General features: G+C 39.8%; 1 protein-coding gene across 1 annotated transcript in view; it reads left to right on the plus strand.

Moving 5' to 3' along the window:
- The window catches only part of CFH (complement factor H), a 32,618-nt gene extending 13,661 nt beyond the window's left edge, over positions 1-18,957 (plus strand). Inside the window, exons 8-24 of the mRNA XM_042819766.1 lie at positions 1-6; positions 1,130-1,309; positions 2,666-2,842; positions 3,878-4,057; positions 5,220-5,393; positions 6,788-6,970; positions 8,227-8,409; positions 9,616-9,789; positions 10,479-10,655; positions 12,798-13,004; positions 13,498-13,674; positions 14,318-14,494; positions 15,501-15,677; positions 16,250-16,432; positions 17,153-17,353; positions 18,124-18,311; positions 18,577-18,957. The exon at positions 1-6 is cut by the window's left edge and continues 177 nt beyond it. Coding sequence (XP_042675700.1) covers positions 1-6; positions 1,130-1,309; positions 2,666-2,842; positions 3,878-4,057; positions 5,220-5,393; positions 6,788-6,970; positions 8,227-8,409; positions 9,616-9,789; positions 10,479-10,655; positions 12,798-13,004; positions 13,498-13,674; positions 14,318-14,494; positions 15,501-15,677; positions 16,250-16,432; positions 17,153-17,353; positions 18,124-18,311; positions 18,577-18,600 — 2,768 coding nt within the window. The 3' untranslated portion in view covers positions 18,601-18,957. The remainder of the gene's footprint in view (positions 7-1,129; positions 1,310-2,665; positions 2,843-3,877; positions 4,058-5,219; positions 5,394-6,787; positions 6,971-8,226; positions 8,410-9,615; positions 9,790-10,478; positions 10,656-12,797; positions 13,005-13,497; positions 13,675-14,317; positions 14,495-15,500; positions 15,678-16,249; positions 16,433-17,152; positions 17,354-18,123; positions 18,312-18,576) is intronic.
- Positions 18,958-19,097: the final 140 nt, after the last annotated feature.

Consider the following 19,097-nt stretch of genomic DNA (forward strand, 5'->3'; position numbering starts at 1 on the left):
TTTTTGGCTTAAAAAATCACTGGATAAAGTGACACTACAAAGTGAATAAGTTTGAAATTAAACATTTGGATTTGGGTCATTCTTTACACCTGCAGCTATCCCTGAGATTTAGAAAAATTAAGGAGAGTAAGAATTAGGATATGCTTTTCCTCTCTAGAGTCCAGGTCACACGCATGCATCTGCTTTCTTTTGTACACACAGTGATACATACAGATACATTCTTTTCCATGTAAATGTATTATTCCTTCAGTGGCTTGAGTGCAATGTCTAGAGGTTATTATCTGGAATCCACTGCCTTGTCCTTTGGGATAATCTTTGGAGAAAGGTGGAACACTTTTGAAATAAGCTGAGAGTAAGAATGTCTGCAAATAAGAGATCAAGATGCACTGAATTATCGTTCAACTATGGGAAACAAATTTAAACCAGTGAGCTGAGGACTTACCCATAACCCATAACTCTTACAATGCAGATCTTCAGTCTCAGTGCAGTTCCTACCTACCAGTAGAACCTGAAGGATCAACTAAAGGTTGAATTTTCTTCTCTTGTCCTCGGTGGACAGGAAATCAATGCAGGGAATGAGCAGAGTTGTGCCCAGTGGAAACAACCAGTTACTCCAGTAACACTGCCACAACATTCCTTCCATCTGTCTAAGCTCTTGGGATACAGGATGCTGTAGGGACAGCATGCTTAGCTGTTGATAAATTCTCTAGAGCCGGTTTGAGAGGCTGATGCACTTGCACAGGGATAGTAAAATTGCCTGGGATCAAATGCCTAATGTGTCTCAGCACAGACATCAAAATTTGAGAGACTTAGCAGAGTATACCAGAGTTGTTGTACGTGACACTAGAGGCAGTGAAGTTATCTAGCCTTGCTTATTAACTACAGTAAAGACTTTAGTTTACTAGGCCAGTTCTTAGTGCTTTATGAAGCTCCTGTTTTTGTGATACAGTGATTACAGGGCAGTGAAAGGAAACATGCTTTGATTCAGATTTGAAAACTGATGTTCTTTTGGGGATAGACACAAGGGTAGAAGGAGGCTTTTTTGGTAAATCTCTTCCTAGGAATTATTTTACTGCAGTTTAGGCTGTTCTTATTGATGTGGTTAAATGTACTTACTTTTCTTCTTTAGAAATATGTGATGTCAAGCGTGTGGAAAATGGTGTTATCCAAAATAATTGGAGAAGTTATTACAAAGAAGGTGAAAGAGCTAGATATTTCTGCAATACAAATTATCGTACTGACAATGAAGATGGTGAAATTATGTGCACAAAGAATGGCTGGTCACCTACTCCAAGATGTATCCGTAAAGGTGAGTGTGCTTACTTTTTGTCACAGTTTCTAACTGAAACCAATAAATCTATGATTACATTACCCATTTTAATTCCTCACCACTAATTAGTGAAACTAAGTCTAGGTGCCTCTGTACAGCCTATCTGTAATTTCTTGTCTCTTTTCAGTCTCTAGCTATGCCACTTGATCCCTGTATCTCTTGTTTGCTATCCAGTTGGTATCATATTGGAAGGAGGGAGGAACGGGAAAGTTACCTCTTCTAGAACTGTTTCCAGCTTTTGAACCTGACTTGAGCCAAGCCTGAAATTGCTAGAATGCCTGACCAGAATTATGAGTTCCTTAGATAATGATTTTATGCACACAAATTCCATCTTTCAGACTGTCAGATCATTTTTTTAGAAAACAACTCCAGCATGAAAGAGACACCTGTGATAGAAGGTTCTCAACAGCCACTCACTAATATTTTGGCATAGCAGTGAGGAAGCAAAATAAAACTATGATTCCTATCGTTAGCCAGTAGTGGACATTACTGCAATAAACATCAACAAATTATCAGTGGAACTTAAACTTTTGAAATGGTTACACTGAAGTATCATTAACTCTGCTCCCAACACTCAAATTCATCTTGTAGCATTTCTCAAAGGCTTTGTACACCTTATTTTTATCTTTATTTACTTGACTCTAATGTGCTATTGTTGCCATTTCTTATTGTGTTCATTTCTTGAAATGAAGGAACTCTTTGCAGAATGATTTATTAGTGCACAATTCAGTATACTACAGAAGTTTTCTCCCAGATACAAGGCCATAACTTCTAAACAAGAGGACGTATTTCCACCCAGTTAGATTGGCTCAAACAAGGTATTCCAAGTGATGTGAGATCAGGCACAACGCTGAGTCCATCTGCAGTGGTGGTTTGTTGTGCAAGATGGAATCCTTTGATATGAGTTTGCTTAGTCCGGCAGTATGTGCACTCTGAGGGATTTCTCTTTAGTAGAACTAAGATCTTAGTTGCACATGATGATGATGTCTGGAGTGTCCCACTTGCAATAGGGGCATAACGTCCTCCTGATGCATGCAAAATGCATGCCTAAGAATTTTGTTTCTGCTGAAAACCAAATGCAGCCATATAGTCTTGGAATCTCGAAGAACAGTTGCAAATGAAATCCCTGCCCAGCCTTGCACCAGTTGGTAACACTGAATTCTGACTTTACACGCTTTGGTTGGATCCCAGAAAGGGACTTTAATGCAGAGGCAGAAATAATCATGTTCTTAAAAATGTTCTAAATCCTACTGCTGTCTTCATTTGTCCTCCTTATTCTAGATATTACATGTATGCCATTTAGCAACGAGAAGGAATTCTGTCTTTCTCTTTCAGAAATGTGCCAGTGGGTTGATCTGACCAACGGCTATTTCATGAAGAGAAAGGCAACATTTGATATAGGGGAAACAGTCACCTATATCTGTTACAGTGGCTTTGTAACTCCAGAAAGACAAGAAACAGGAGAGATACAATGTCAAAAGAGTGGCTGGTCTCCGCCTCCAAAGTGCATCCGTGAGTAGCACTCAAGCTTCAGAGTTCCCTGCCGCTGCCGCTGGTAAAAATGAGATTTCCTACGCACTCTGATTTTCTTCATCCATACTGGTATAGTTTTCTTACTGAATGGAAGGAGAGTCAAAAAGAGGACTGAGCCTCCAGAGAGGAACTTTTCTGAGGCTCCAAGAAATAAAGACAGAAAGCAAAAGTGAGTAAGCAGGAAAAAGTATCTCCTGTCTTCTAGGTGAGCTACCTTTTTGGACCCTCAGTGGCATAAAGTATGTTTCACTGACCTTTCCAGTGATTTTAGGTGCATGCACACAAACTTAATCACAGTTCTTTCATCTTGTTGACAAGAAGATGAATACCTTTCACACTTGTCAGGGACAATTTATGAAGAAATGCCTATCAGCCAAGCAATCATGCCAAGAACAAGTCAGCAGACTAGTGAGAAACATGTTTCATTATTTGAAGAGATATTATCATTGTGCATAAAAAAAGGTTAGGCTGTACTTTCTACTCCAAGGCTAGAAACTACATTTTTAAAAAAGACTGGAGTACTTTCTTATGAAAATAGTTTCGTTCTTGTTGACTTTCTCTTAGAAGCCCTATCCTCTCCTGAACAGGAGTATAGGATAAAAAAAGAAGATAATTGATCTTCCAGTGTTACCATGTTGCCATGTTGACCAACTTTAGCTAATATTTTGCCTTATATTTTAGTTTCAGACTATGTTTACCCAGAATTTTATTTATTTATTTATTTATTTATTATGCCCTCACAAATGTTCATGGGCAAAATAAGTAAAACTATTTGATTTTATATCATTAAAATAAGAAGAAATAGTAGAAGGAAAAGAAGATGAATACAATAAATATTATGTGAATACACTACCCATGATATTCTACATTTATGTGCTGACATTGCAGAACTTTCATTGTTTTGAATATCCCCAGTCATTCTATAGAACCAGCACCCACTGCAGTATAGAAATGATGGCTCCAAAGAGCAAATTTCAGGATCTCCAAATCCACTAACTTTGTTTCATTTTACAGAATCCTGTAAAATGCCACAAACTCACATTTTGACTGACTATGCAAGGAAAAATATATACCTGCCTGGAGATATAATTGAGTATGCGTGTCATGAGCAATTTCAGATTGCAGATAACATGCCAACTGGTACTACCAGGTGTGATGTAAATGGTGAATGGAAGCCAGCACTGCAATGTGTCGGTAAATACATTTGTACTCACTAACCATTGTAACTGCGCACACTGTGAAGCTTTATTCATTCCTGTGCTTTTGTTCTAATTAGTGTTAAGTGACGATAAAAGTGTGGCTGCCTCCTCCCGCCTCTCCTGCCTGGCTGCTGTAGTGCAGCCCAGCGTCCCAGGGAGAGGGGGCCTCTGCCCAGACCCAAGGGCTGCAGGTGTCACTTCCATCTTAGTGGGTTCAACTACTAATGAAGCTGAGCACAAGCCCCAAAGGCTCACAGACATGGGGCTCTGACACAGCCACACAGGATGCCACAGACAGGAGGCTGCCTTCTACAGTGCTTACATATGGGACTCAAGTAAAACATAAATATAGACCAGCCATGTCCTCTTTCTTCCTCCTTGCCAGATGAAAGAGACAGGAGTTTACCAGCAAAGGCACAAGTGCAGCACTCTGGGTTCTCAAGCATGCATGCGTTCACTCGCCTCCCTCACACCAGTGTTTCTCTAGTGGCTGGTTTTTGGGATGCCACAGTAGCTGGAATTTAAAGACTCCCACTGGGTGAGATATCTGGCACCTGAATCCAGGAGTGCTTACACCCTTGGTCTGATTTAAGGAGCTGTCAACATTTTTGCACTGACACATATACAGGTCTCACCAGTAGCCTGCACCCAGACCTTGCTGCATGCAAACACATGCAGTTGAAAGTGAGAGTATGCAGCAAGATAGACAAGAAAAGATGTAATGAGAAGATAAAAGATGTGCACTGTGGTGGTCAGGTTCAGGGCTCAACTAGATGAGCATACTGACCTGCACAGTTTACTTGACACTTCAATGCCTTTTTCTGTTTATTCCACTTGTTGGGATCCCTCTGCGTGACCCTTCATGGACTTGCATAGCTGTGCTGATTTCCACACTGCTCCTTATCTGGGGTCCCCCTAGCTCAGGGTCTTATCAGCTGCAAAGTCTAGATTGATCGTCCCAAAAGCGGTGCCTGTATTTTCCTGATATCCAATCAATTAATGTAACTGGGAGGCAAGTTTCTTGTCATTGCCTCCATGCTTGTTTTGTCAGATCTTTGTTTCTGTATATTTAGTTTTTTTCCCACTTTTCCATTAGTAGTAGCTCATATATTTTTTGTAGGTTTTGCAATATACCATGGAATATTCTTTCTTCGCAGCAATAGAATGTGAACTGCCAGTAATGTCCAATAGAGATGTTGATCCTGCAAAGAGCAGATACTACAATGGAGATGTTGTGAAATTCAGCTGTGTACATAATTATGTAAGAGTGGGCCCTGCTTCTGCTCAGTGCTATTACTTTGGATGGTTCCCATCACCGCCAACATGTAAAGGTAATTCCTCTGTTGACTTTATTGTGGTAGGATACGTATGCAAATACTTCGGTCCTGAAGACTTTTGTGGGCACGTTCTGTAAGTCAGTCTCACACCCAGGAACAATTATTGCATTGTTATCTCTAAAAAGGTGAGCACTGGTTTTCCTCAGATCGTTTGTTAGTGTTCTGCTGTTTTATGTGGAAGAAACCAAACAGTTGAATTTTCAGTGTTCGCTTTTCAGCATGTCAAAACATGGAATGTATCTAGAACATCTGTCTGATTCTGATAATCAGGCCACATGTTTTTCTTGTTGTCTTTATCCTCTTAGCTTCACTTAAATGGTTTGCACAAAACTTCACTCAGATTATTAAGTGTAAAATACTGCTTATCCAGAAAGGCATAAATAGGGTGTGATATGGCTGTCAGAAATTATTTGAGTACAACCATCTCTTCCTGCACCCTAAATAACTTTTGCCACTGCCTAGCATTGATATTCATCAAAGACTTTTTTTCTATGCTGTTTTCTCTGATCATGTGACATTTAAAGGGGAAAAAATGATTTTGGAGATGACACACAGCTGAACCCAAGGGAAAGAAACTCGGTGAAAGTTTTTTATTACAAATTTCCTCAATTTCATCCTGTAGGATTAACAGTTTCCTGCAGAAGGGAAGATACATGCACCTACTCTTCTCACCATGCTGATGACAAAGCACAACTTGGTGGAATCCGAAAATAATTTTTTTAGACCATGCTTTCCATGAGAAAGATCAAAATGACAAGGGCATTTCAAATTTCTCATCCCTCTTCCTTCCTGCTTACTCAGTCATTTATGTTGTTGCCTTTCATGCCCTCATTCTTCTTTTCACTCAAATTTTTGCATTTGAAAGCAAGTGTTTTTTTATGTAGTTGACTCTTAAGCTCAAAACATATTAAGCTCTCTTGGCAGGCATTCACTCCATCAGATGTGAATTCCTTTAATATACAGTGCACAGCACTGCATGGATGAATAGCGTTTCACTGTTACTTGTAGAATATTTGCTTTTTTATTCCATGAGAATAGTGTAACACAGGTAAGTGGAGTCGATGCCCATGTGATGCTTTTCTTCCATTAAAAATGGATTGATTTCACGAACCACTTATTTTATCATAGCTGGAAACTGATTGTGCACAGAAGTAAGAGAAAAGATTGAGCCAGCGTAACTCATCTCTGTGAGCTCCACCCCAGCATGTATCTAAACAGACATAGGCATAAAATAGTGACCTGTTCAACCTTTTCTATATCTCTTTTTTAATTTTAAGCAATAAATTAGTTGCTGTTGTTGTTGCACTTAATATATAAATGTGCTAATAGTCCTGACTGTAGTGTATATTTTTGTAGTTTATATTTTTGATGATTTTTTTTGATTTCAGAGAATCCCAGAGGCTGTGGACCTCCACCGGAAATCACCAATGGAAATGTTACTGGCAGCTTTCTGGAATGGTATCCACATGGGAACAGAATGGAATATGAATGTGACACTCAATTCAAATTGGTTGGATCAAAGGAAATAGAATGTTTGGATGGGCAGTGGTCACCTCCTCCTTCTTGCATTGGTAATCTACCTTCTACTATGTATATAAAACCATGGTGATGCAATACAAAGATAATCAAATGTGAATTAACTATAGCCATCTGTTCACTAGAAAAAAAAAAAAAAAAAATTGCTTCTACAGTAAAAACAAGAAAAACCTTGTATAGCTGTTGTGGAAACTTCTTCAGTGGAGGATTCCCCTGATACAGCTGCCCCTGGTTTTCACAGAGCTTGTGAGAACATAAAATCGCTTCCACAAGTATTTATTTTATTGAACTGTTCAGGAGATTCTGAAGCTAACTCTGGTGGAGGTCTGGAAACAGGCAGAGAGGAATGTGCCATCACGTGGATATTTTTCCTTAGAAACGGAGCTAGAATCCATTAGCAAACTGCTTCAGTATTACAGAGGTCTCGAAAGTCTTGCAACTCCCTTGGGAAATCTGGTAATCTCTGGCTTCTGGATTCTGACACATCTTCCAAAAGCAACACTGATGTTTAAAAACTGTATGACTGCTCACATTTTTTCAATACTTGATCCGCACAGAACAGGTTTTGTGCACAAGCTGAGAAGTGTGTGATCCAAGCTTGAGTGCAGAACTTTTCAAGTCCAGTTTCTGAGTTTGCCCTGGGTCTTCCCTTTCCTCCAGTGGAAGACAGTTTTATGCATCTGTTCTATTTACATCCCCCTTTTCCTTCCTCACAAGGACTACTCATACGCTGCACTCATCTTTGCAAGCCACCAACCTTCCCTGTCCCTAGCATGGCAATGATGGCAGCCCGCAGCAATGATGGCAGAACTTCAGTTATCACACGGAGGAGACAACTCTGCAGAGATAACTCCTCTAATCAATTCTAAGTGATATTAGACAGTTCTTGTAGTAATGCTAATTGAAAGTGTACATTATGAATGTACAGATGTATGATTGAATGTAATTTTTGATTGACCAGAATAAAGGATCCAGATGAGCTGGATTAACTGAAGGTTTTCTTACACTTTAGGATTCATGTACCTTTGTAAAACTGTTTGGGAAATTAACCTTAGCTGAAATGACTCATTGAGTACACCCTGGAGTTATCTCAGTGATGGAAAGGAAAGAAATTTAGTCAACTGATTAAATTAAAGATGTACCCCAGCTGTGTAGAAGGTTATTCAAGACGTCTAATTAATGGGAGCAGGTTTTACTTACCAAATGCAAAATGAATTATTTTATCTAAATTCTTTTGGACACTCATATGTGACATCAATACTTTGTGGAATATTTCTATTCTTTTCAACAGAAGACAAAATGCCATGTGGATCACCTTCTTCTTTCTTGAATGTTGTTCTTCACCAGCAAGATCGAGTCCAGTTTTCTCATGGCGATGAAGTAACCTATGGATGTAAGCAAGGCTCTGGGAATGCTAGCAGAATGAGAACAAAATGTCTTAATGGGGAATGGAAGCCTTCACCTCTTTGTAACGGTAATCTTCTATTTCAGTTATGAGTTTAACATTGTTATAGTCATGGTTTCAAGGACTTCGGGAATCAATAGGTAACTTGAGGTACTATAGTTTCTCACGTCTCAACAAAAGGTTATTTTCATTTCCTTCTCTTTTAAAAGTTAACATAACACATCCTTCATCCTGGAAAGACTATGGAGCTGCAAATTTGTAAACACTGAGTAGTTTTGGGGAAGGGAATGGATGGTTACACAGTGGTTAAAATCCAATATGGCTGCTCTGCATGTCTTTCACCCTACAGCAGTAGTTTTGTACTCATTCGCCTGTGTTTCCCAGCAATAAGGACCCTTCAGAAACTTCAGACATACCAGCAAAAAAGTCACGTGCATGTTGTGTGAATTAAATGAAGATTTGTATCTCTGGAAATTAGAAATAATATTAATAGCCTCAGTGCACTGGTTTTACCTTATCCTTGTCATTTTTATGTAGATTAGTCCATTTCTGGTCAGTGGTTTTCTCTTTTTTTTTCTCATACAGTTTCACAGTGTATAAACTTCTAAAAGCAAGCTATCTAAAACAAACTTTATGCCATAATAGGAAAAGATGCATTGGAGTCAGTTTTTTTTTTTTAAAAAAAAAAAAAAAAAAAAAAAAAAAAAAAAGTGATAAAAAGTGATATTTTATAAGAAAGTGTCTTGGCTGCTTAAATTACTCTGGGACTTTAACAAAGATTGATATGATATTATTAGTACTATAGTATTATTATGTATTATTAGTATTAGTAGTATTATATTATTGGACATCATATTCATATATGATATTATATTATTAGTACTCCCTTTCTTTAGAAGTGATTTTTTTAAATTTATTGGTGGTTTGGATACATTGTAACTTTATTTACAATTATTTTGAGGACTGCATCTGGCACAAAACACAATCTGCTCAGCTTTCACACTCTGATCCTTAGAGCCTTCTCTTCTCCAAGCTAAACAAGCCCAGTTCCCTCAACCTTTCTTCATAGAAGAGATGCTCCACCTCTGAAGGAGTCTTAAGAGTTACTTCAAACCACAATAGTGAAACAAAAAACAAAAACACACACACACACATACAAAAATATTTTCATATAGATAAGTATTAGGAAAATGGTGACTTATTCATTATGAATGCGTACATAAATATTATCTGAACCAAATCTGTTCTTTAACTGCTTATGTTGATTTTCTTCAGCCCCATCTCATCAGTGTGTACGTCCAGAGGATATTGTGGTTGTACGCACTGGTTCTCCCAGGAAAACAAAGGAGACTGGGCTGCATTTAACATATAAATGTAAGCCAGCTGACAGACAATTTAAACGGGCAACTTGTGTGTCCGGAAAATGGTCTCCAGAGATTCAGTGTACAGGTATGATTTTAGATTTGCATACAATTTCTTCTTTTTTGTAGGCATGGTAAATGCTCGTTATTGAAGATTCTTAGCATCTCTGTGCCATGATCAGTAACAGAAATGTTTACATTCTTGTGTATATATATGTATGTATATATATATATATGTATGTATATACATATATATATGTATATATATGTATATGTATGTATATATATATAATTACATAGTCATGTGAACTAATTAAGGAAATCCTCTGAACATCAAATTAAATTTAGAAACTCTATTTAGTGAAGCAGACTTAATAGTATCTACTCTGACAGTGGAATCATCATCACTGTCACTTTTGATGTGAGAAAAGTTCAAAGATCTTATATTACTGAGTTTTTTCCTTCCCCTTTCCCACTCCTTCCCCAGTGAAACGGAAAAGAGAGGTTACCGGTTTATGATAGGAAGGCAATTTTGAGATAGAAAAAGACAACCATGGTGTATATTTTTCTGAGCACGCTTTCTATGTAAGCATCTGAGAGCAGCTCTAGTGTTTTTCAAGCAGAGCAAAATGATCATGGTACTAATTAAAACTTGAGACAGCTACTGAAGAGATGTCTACTGCTATTGTTTTCTTAGCTGTTGGTTACTACTGCAATCTATGACGAACTGTTACGCTTCATCTTCTGTTCTGTTATGAAATGAATGCATATCTTTAGATGAGAATACATGCCCACCTCCACCACAGCTGCCTAATGCTAAGAAGATACCGATCGGAAGAAATTACAAGAATGGGAGTAAAATAGCTTTTTCATGTCTGGAGGGTTTCCATCTCATCGGTGCAAGTGAAATAATATGTATAAATGGGAAATGGCAGTCACCACCATACTGCGTTGGTCAGTAGTATTTGTTTTTCTCTTTATTTTATAATGAACTTCTGTGTTGTGTACTTGCACTCATCATTAGCAAAAAGATGCTGTTGTTTTTGTTAGGACTGTCACAAACAGGTAATTGTACAGATAAGCAACGGAATGTAAGTTGGTTGAAAAAAAATGGAGTTAAACTGTTAAGCTGTAGGCTTTTTTATTCAGACAGATGTATCTGAGATGGCACATAACATTTTCAGGCAATTCCTCAAGAGCTGTGTGTTTATTTGTGTAGCGTACTTCAGTGTGGAGTGTCTGTTGAGCAGGAGCTTTTAAATTGTGTCCTGGTGAATCAATTGAGAATTTTGGATGGAGTGGTAGCACTTTCTTTTTTTCTGTCTTTACTCTTGTTTTTTTATTCTATTTTTTGTGTCTTCTTCTTGAAATACAAGTATAAGCAATATGACATAACTCTGTATGTCTGTCCTTAGGAATCACAGAATGTTTTTTGTTGGAAGGGATCTTAAGAATCATCAAGTTTTAACTCCCTGCCGTGGGCAGACATATCACCCACTAAGTCAGGTTCCCCAAAGCCAAATCCAGCCTGGCCTTCAGCATTACTGAGAATAGGGCACCCACCGCTTCTCTGAGCAAACTGTACAGTATCTCATCACCTCTATTGTAAAGAATTTGTTTCTAATATCTGATCTAAATTTCCCCTCTTTTAGTTTAAAGCCATTACCGCACTTTCATTATCTCTCCATTCTCTGATAAAGAGCCCTTCCCCAGCTCCTCCTCTAAGAATTGGAAGGCCATACTGAGAGCTCCAAGGAGCTGAACAAGCCCAATTCCTTCAGCCTGTCTTCACAGGAGATGCTGCAGCCCTCTGATTATCCTTGTGGCCTCCTCTGGACCTGCTCCAACATGTTCATGTCCTTTTTGTGCTGGGGGCCTCAGAGCTGAATGCAGTGGGCTGAATGCAGTAACAGAGTAGAGCAGGACAATCACCTTCCTTGCCTTGCTGGCCATGCTTCTTTTGATGCAGCCCAGAATACTGTTGGCTGTCTGGACTTTAAGCGCACGTTGCCAAGTTTTTCATTAACCAGCACCTCCAATACTTCTCTTCAGGGCTGCTCTCAATCTGTTCTCCACTTAGCCTGTATTTGTGCTTCATATGCTGAGGAATTTGTAGGCCAATGGTTAAAACATTACCAATACAGATAATCTCTTACGAGCAGAAGTTCATTAAGAGATAGAAGAAAGTGTCTTCAGAAGTGGATAGGAAATAGAAATACGGGACAAATGAGGTGCAAGATAGTGACTCATGTGCACAACGTGCCAAGTGAGTCTTTAAACTGAAAAATTTTGGTGCATCGTGCTGGTTTTTTTTCTCTGTTCTTGCTTGTGAGTTTCCACTTCTGCTGCTAAGTGGCAGACATAGAGAAGAATAGAGAAAAATGTTTGAGCTGTTCATAAAATAAATGTTCTGCAATAAAATTTTCAGTCCCAGTTGCTGAACAGGAAGTTTGATTATTATTAGATCCTTGTCTCGTAGAATTGAGTAGAAATGTATGCTTTCAACTTGATGCATCAATTAATAAATCTAATTTACTGGTAACTGAAAATGGATAATTTATGTTCACTCTGCAAGTGAATGAAGTATGAGCACAATCTTGACTCAGGAAGGCTTAGTAGATGTTTGATCCATTGTATATCTGGGAAAGTAGGTTGCAGTTCTTAATAAGCTCTGATGCTCTCCTTTTTTTTTCCCCCTCTTCGGCAAGAAAATCTCCAGGATATTGGTACAGTTTTGTGAGTTGTGGACAAACTTAACTTAGTTAAAATTCTAGAAACACACATTCAGTATCCCAAAAATGTGACAGTTTCTTTTGCTTCTCTGCCTAAGATTTTTAACCTGTTCTTGTTACTAAGTTTTAACTGTATCTTCTTTGTATGAAGTGGCATATGGCTCTAACTTGGGTGAAATCAAAAGACAAAAAACCCTTGCAGGACGGAGAAAGGAAAGGAGTTTTGCTTTGTGAACCATTTATATTTATTTATCTGTCTTTCAAGACACTTCATTTTCATTTGGATTTTTTTTTCAGTCTTAGACTGCATATATCTTTGTAATATTAATTGTTTTATCTTATTGTTTATCTTTGTGTTTTAAAGAAAAACCCTGTTCACCACCACAACTTATAGAACATGCTGAAGATTTCAGGCTGGTAAATCAAAACTTAAAACTGGAAAAAGAAGGGAAAACAGTTTATCTGTCTGGTGCTATAGTGAAGTTCATTTGTCAATCTGGATTTGAGTTAGAAGGACCATCAGAGATAAGTTGTTCAATGGGAAACTGGAGTTCATCTCCTATGTGTTCAGGTAACGTCAAATAATACTTTTCCTTAAATGTGCTTAGCAGTGAATTTGAAATACTTTTAAACTGGAGTTGACTAGTAACAACAGTTTAGTATTTTAAGTACTCCTGTGGTATTTTTGCAATCTTTATTGTTTATCTCTACCAGATAAGTCATGGGCGCATCCTTATCACACAAGGACCTGTTTTCTACAGGGTCCACTAGTGACTGGGAGTTGCTTTGATGCTTCAGCGATGGATATCACTTCTGTGTAGCAAGGGACAGAAGACTTTACCAAACTTTTCTGGCAGTGATAGGAAGAGAATCTAAATCTTTACAGTGACTAAAGTGTATGCCTATTTAGGGGACTAACATGGAAGTTTCTTCATGCTCTCTTCTATACAAAATCTGCTGTTATTGACTGTGCTAGTTAGAAAAAGCATCTGTTTGGTCAGAAAAATAATCTCATCCTGTGTGTATCATATTACCATAAGCATCAGATTTGCATATCTTTTCAGAAATGTCCTGTGGAAGTATTCCAAATGTTCTAAATTCTGCAATTGAAGGCAGAAACAAGGAAGTGTATGAGCCTGGCGAAACAATTCGCTACCAGTGTGATGAAGGATTCGAGGCTGTTGGTCTCCCAGAAATTATTTGCAGAAAAGGAAATTGGTCAAGACCCCCATTATGTGAAGGTGCGTGTTCTATTTCTAAAGTCTGTAATCCTTTTAGTCTTTTAAGACATTCATTAAAATAATACCCACCCTCACTACAAGTGAGTCAAAACAATAGAGTCAATCACTGGATTGATTTGAATGGGATGGTACAACACCTTTTGTCTGGTTCCTGAGAACCATTGAGTAGAACTGAAATCTTTTCCCCTTCTGGGCTGAAGCTAGTAGATGCAACTGAACTCGTTTCTTAGATCTAACAGATAGAAGGTTATGGAGGAAAGGGTGCTAACTGCAAAGGGATAACTGGTAAGCTAACGTACTTATTTTTACATCGCTAGGAATGTGACTTTCATTATTAAAGTTACCTTCAAAATATTAAAAAGAACACTCTCTGATCCTTTGGTGCACTATGCTGTAGAGCACCAGCCTCCATGTTCAGCTAATCTCTACAACTCCTTTCTGCTTTTCAGTCACTTTAGGCAAAAAGTATACTGTCAGGTGAAGCACTGCAGAATAAAGACCACAGTATCTTTCTTTCCTACCTGTGGAAAACCTGCCTTATGCAAACTGCCTGTCCTCATCGTGAATAATGCTGCCTCTGAACGCAATATTCTACGGTCATACATTACTGCCCGAGTATTCTTAAATGTGCCTCTCTTTTCAGATGTTACCTGTGAAGCCCCACCTGAAATTAATAGCGCTAATATTATCAGCACTCAACAGCGGAAGTATCTGCCTGGTGCTCGGGTACAGTATGAATGTGACAGAAATTTTCAGATTACAGGTGTAAATTATGTCACTTGTACAAATGGACAATGGTCGCAAACACCAACTTGCAAAGGTAGGAATCCGTGCTTTCATCTTGCCCCTTAGTATAGAGGAGTCGGTCTGTTTACCTAAATACTTGAAAACTTGATATTTTAATTTTGTACCACAGCTTTGTACCTACTACTGCTTTCTTGCACAGCACTTGAACTTATTGCTTCTGGAAATACTATGTACATTTTCATTGAAAGCAAAAACCTCTTAAAGAAAAAGGGCATTAAAAAAAATGATGATTTTTCATTTTCCACTATGATACTTGTTATTCCCCAAAATACACTGTGTTATTGGCCTTCTCTAGAAAAATATAACTGTCTGAATGGAAGTAGTGGGGGAGAGATCCAGCCATTTTTTCTGAGGGTCAGCTCTAACTGATAGAGATTCCACTAGAATCTCAGGATGTAAAAACTGCAGATCTGCTAGAGTCTTGAAATGGCAAGAGCGTTCCCACAAAAAGGCAATGTGCTGTCTTCCTTTACCTGCCAAAATCTGTGGCTGGAGGGTGAACTGCTGCTATTTGGCTTTCACATACTTCTGAGGAGTTGACTGCACGTATCTGCCCATGCAGTGCAGGCTGACGACTTCTTCCAGGGCTCTGCAGTTCATCAGAGGGCCAGCTTGGCTGCTACATCTGTGATTTTTCAGAAATGCCGGGGTTCTCTGGGGAGGGCTGTGGCTTAACTAAAAGAACTTTTGTGCCATAAGGTGTAGCTACAGAAATGCTGGCTTTTTTTAGACTCTCTCATTGACACTGCCATCTTCTGAGAGTCCACAAATAAGCGTTCTGCTGCTTCTGTCATTTGAAGTAACACTCCTGCCCACATTCCTGGTGTTCACAGTGTTTTACCCCAGTACGCTCTTGTGGCCAGGAGGAAAAATATGAAAAAATTATTGTGAAGGCATTAGAAGCTCTGGACAGAAATTGTGTGAGCTAGGGAGTAACGAGATCAATTCCCTTACCTAAAATAGGCATAGAGAAACACCTCAATGACTATAACTGCAACTGTACAAGTATCTCTTTTCAGATATGAGGTGTGGACCTCCTCCAGAAATCGCTGGTGGTAAAGTTCAAGGTGTTAAGAAGTCCAAGTATTTGCCTGGGGAGACAGCTAAATATGAGTGCTGGAAAGGTTTTCGTATGACTGGAGCTTCCACCATAAGCTGTCAGAATGGGAACTGGACAGAGCTGCCCACGTGCAGAGGTACTTTTCCTGTCTTTCCATCCGGTAGCCTGTTGGTGAGACTGCTATCGAGCTGGCTCAGCGGTATTTACTTCTCCAAATTTCAGTCTCTGAGCTGCAAGCAAGTGCAATGCGATGCATCTGACACGTAAGGACTCCCCAGAGCCCGAGGTCTGCCCCACCATTAACTGAAATTGTATCGTCCAGTGACATTTGTTCTAGTTTACAGAGAGGTTCACACTTGTCCCTGCTCAGGCATTACAGAGAGCTGGTGGGCATGCAGTTCTGCAGAAAGAGCTGTGCCAAACATCCTGCACTATTGTGTAGGACCAGTGAAAGATTTCCAGAAAGCAGCAAATGCTCCAGAGATGACAGATGGATGAATTGGTAGTTATGAGTCCCAGCAGTGGAAAAATGAGAAACTGTCGCTCTTCTCCATCTGCCAGATATTTGGTGTCAAGGTGGCAATTTTCTCTGCTTTCCTCTGAGTGTCTCTAAGTATGGGCAAGGTAGTTTACCAAAATATTCAAGGCTAGGCTGCTCCTGCAATTAAACTCTGATGCATTTTTCTCTAAGCGTTAACGTTCTTCCAGGAAAGAGTGGAAAATGTGGCCCACCTCCAGATATTGAAAATGGAGATATTCTTTCCTTCCCAAAGTCAGAATATTCACAAGGTGAAACTCTGCAATATAAATGCCCGAATCTCTACATCCTGGAAGGATCTTCGCAGATCAGATGTATTAATGGGCAGTGGACAAATCCCCCGGTTTGCTTAGGTAGGTTTAAAGCATGTGCTGCATGGCCAACAGCTGTGTTACTGCTCACGCTGACTTTTTCTCAGATCCTGAAGGTGTTTCCAATGCACTTCCCTTGTGAAACAGCACTTCTGCTGTGGTTGACAGCAACAAGTCTTCCTTTTATCTAGAAGGAATTTCTTCTCAATGTCAGCTTGTGTGGTCCCCACTGCTGCCTGCAGTCTCTCCTTGCCTCCTCTCACCCACAGAAGGAGGGGAGTTTGGCTGAGCTGCCCATGTGAGGAGATCTCCATCAGTGTGCCGGGCTCCCACGTTGAGGACACTGCCACAGTCTGCAGGCTGCAATGGGGAGGTTGGGTCTGTCTGAATGCGGTAAATCCAGGGGTGATGTGACCATGAGAAAATGAATTTAAAGACATGCTGGGACAAGGAGGATTCTGAAAAAAGGTACAGGAAAGCTGAATGCTGCCTGCTGAGTTCCCCTGCCCGAGGCTCTGCTTCCCCTTTGCCCCGTGTGACTCTCAGACTGAAACGGCCTCTCCGCAGCACTGCACGTTGATTCAACCATCACCTTTTTTCCCCTTCATTTTTGATGAAGATATCTTTCCTGTTACAAAAAGCAGAGGCTCAGAGCAAAGTCCTGGAAACATTTTATGATGTGAAGAACCTCTGTAGGGAGAAAAAAATTACACGTGGTGCATCTGTATGAATTGGTGACAATGTTCTCTTTCCTTTTCCCAGCGGCCTGTACAGCGGCTGAAGAAGATATGAACAATAACAACATTGAGCTGAGATGGAGGAACAAGAAAAAGCTGTATTCCGAATCGGGTGATTTTATCGAATTTGATTGTAAAATAGGAAATGTGAAAGACCCAACTTCTTCTCCGTTCAGAGTACAATGTATTAATGGCACATTTAAATATCCACGGTGCAATCCAGGACGTAAGTCTTCTCCATTTGCCATTGTTTGGCTGCTGTTTTTTGCATAGTTAGTGCAGAAACTGAAAGAGAAGCCTTTAGCAAGTGTGCCTGGGGAAGTAATAACAGAGAACCAGGGTGTGGGAAATCCCATAAAGCTGTAGGCCATGGTGGATTGCGTTTCAGGTGCTGCTGACAGGAGTATCTGAGAGGAAGGGAATCACCAAGTTGCACGCTAGGGTAATTTGTTCTTTGACTGCCTGTCTAATTCCAGGGAGGACTGAAGGGCTCGTGAGTTCCCTGAAAGTGATATCCCTGAAATTGTTTCCCCGACCGTGGTGGGACAGCAAACAATTTCATTGCAGTCTCTCCCAAGCCTGCCTGTTTAGGCAGGGTTTTGCTCCAGTGAGCTTCTCTCCTGGGTTGCTGCCATGCCGTGACCCCCTTTGTACCTCTGTGGCCTTTTCAGCGCCTCTCTGCTCATACCATGTTCTGATATGTGTAGAGACAGCAGCTCATGCCCATTGCAAGCCTTTGTAGGCTTCTCAGAAGGGAAATCTCTGCTTGTCCCCTTCTACAGTTTCTATGAGCAGGCCTTACTGGATCATTGCTAAAGAGTATGAAATGAGCTTTTTTCCTTCACAGCCTGCATTATATTTCACAAAAGGGAAGCAGAATAGGTGTTTGAGGCACTAATTGGTACCAACTTCTTCAGAGACTTGGCTTCCAGTGTGAGATCTACAGGCAAATCGTGAGAATACTTCACGTGGTTAGTGGAGCTTTTTGTTTTCCAGGTGACTGCACAGTGCTTGAGTCAGAAATGGATAAGAACAACATTAAACTAGAATGGAGAAAGCCTTACACCTATCGCTCTAAGGAACGTATTTCCTTTACATGCAAGTGGCTTCATAGGGCAGTTTCAAGACCGGAGAAATTTAACCCACAGTGTCTGGATGGAGTAATTGAGTACCCTCAATGCACAGTAAGTAGCTCATATGGGAGGACACAGGGGGCTGTAAAAGAACTGTAAGCAACAGCCAAGAAGGACTGTTGTAAACAGAGGGTCAGATTCCTTTAATCCCATACCAGCCTGCATCTGTCATGGAGGAGCTGCTCCTGTTCCAAGGGACCTGGGGAATTGAATTCAAGCAGGGAGCGTGGTTGGCAACTGCTTTTCTCTGCTCTCGGGAAACGTGAAAATATGTCAGCCAGATCTCTATTTCCCCTTCTGTCTCTTTACAATGCAGGAGCATCTGGATATATGGAAATGACATGACTGAGTCCAGCTGGAGAAATGAACTCTCCTTCAACAAATCCAGTGATTTGAGCTCAAGTTTTCCCAGAGTTTCCTGCTTTATTGTGCTTTATAGCTTAGACAGTGTTCTCTGCTGGAATGTGCTAATTCATTTTCTTTATACTATTGGATGATTTTGTTTAAATTTAACCATTTTTTGTAAATTTATTTACATTCTGTAATTGTGTTTACATTTCATCCACCTGAGTGTACTTACTTGCCTCTTGCCTATTCTGCATTGATCCCTGTTACTTTTATTTACATTTTCATCCTGAAGTAGGCTGGCTTCGGTGGCATATTGAGTCAAGAATTAAAAAGCCTGCAGGTAATTTGATTATCAGTGTGTTTCGCCTCATCTGCTTCTAGCTTTTTCTCCATGAACATGCCTGGAACTTAGCCTGGGAATGACGGCAGAGGCAGGGTGAGTCAGGGTGAGTCTTTTTTAAACAACTCGGGGAATCTCTGGATCACAGA

This window comes from Centrocercus urophasianus, unplaced genomic scaffold (genome assembly GCF_019232065.1).
Source record: "Centrocercus urophasianus isolate 14NV4802_14NV808 unplaced genomic scaffold, USGS_Curo_1.0 seq_18, whole genome shotgun sequence".
NCBI classification, from domain to species: Eukaryota; Metazoa; Chordata; class Aves; order Galliformes; family Phasianidae; genus Centrocercus; species Centrocercus urophasianus.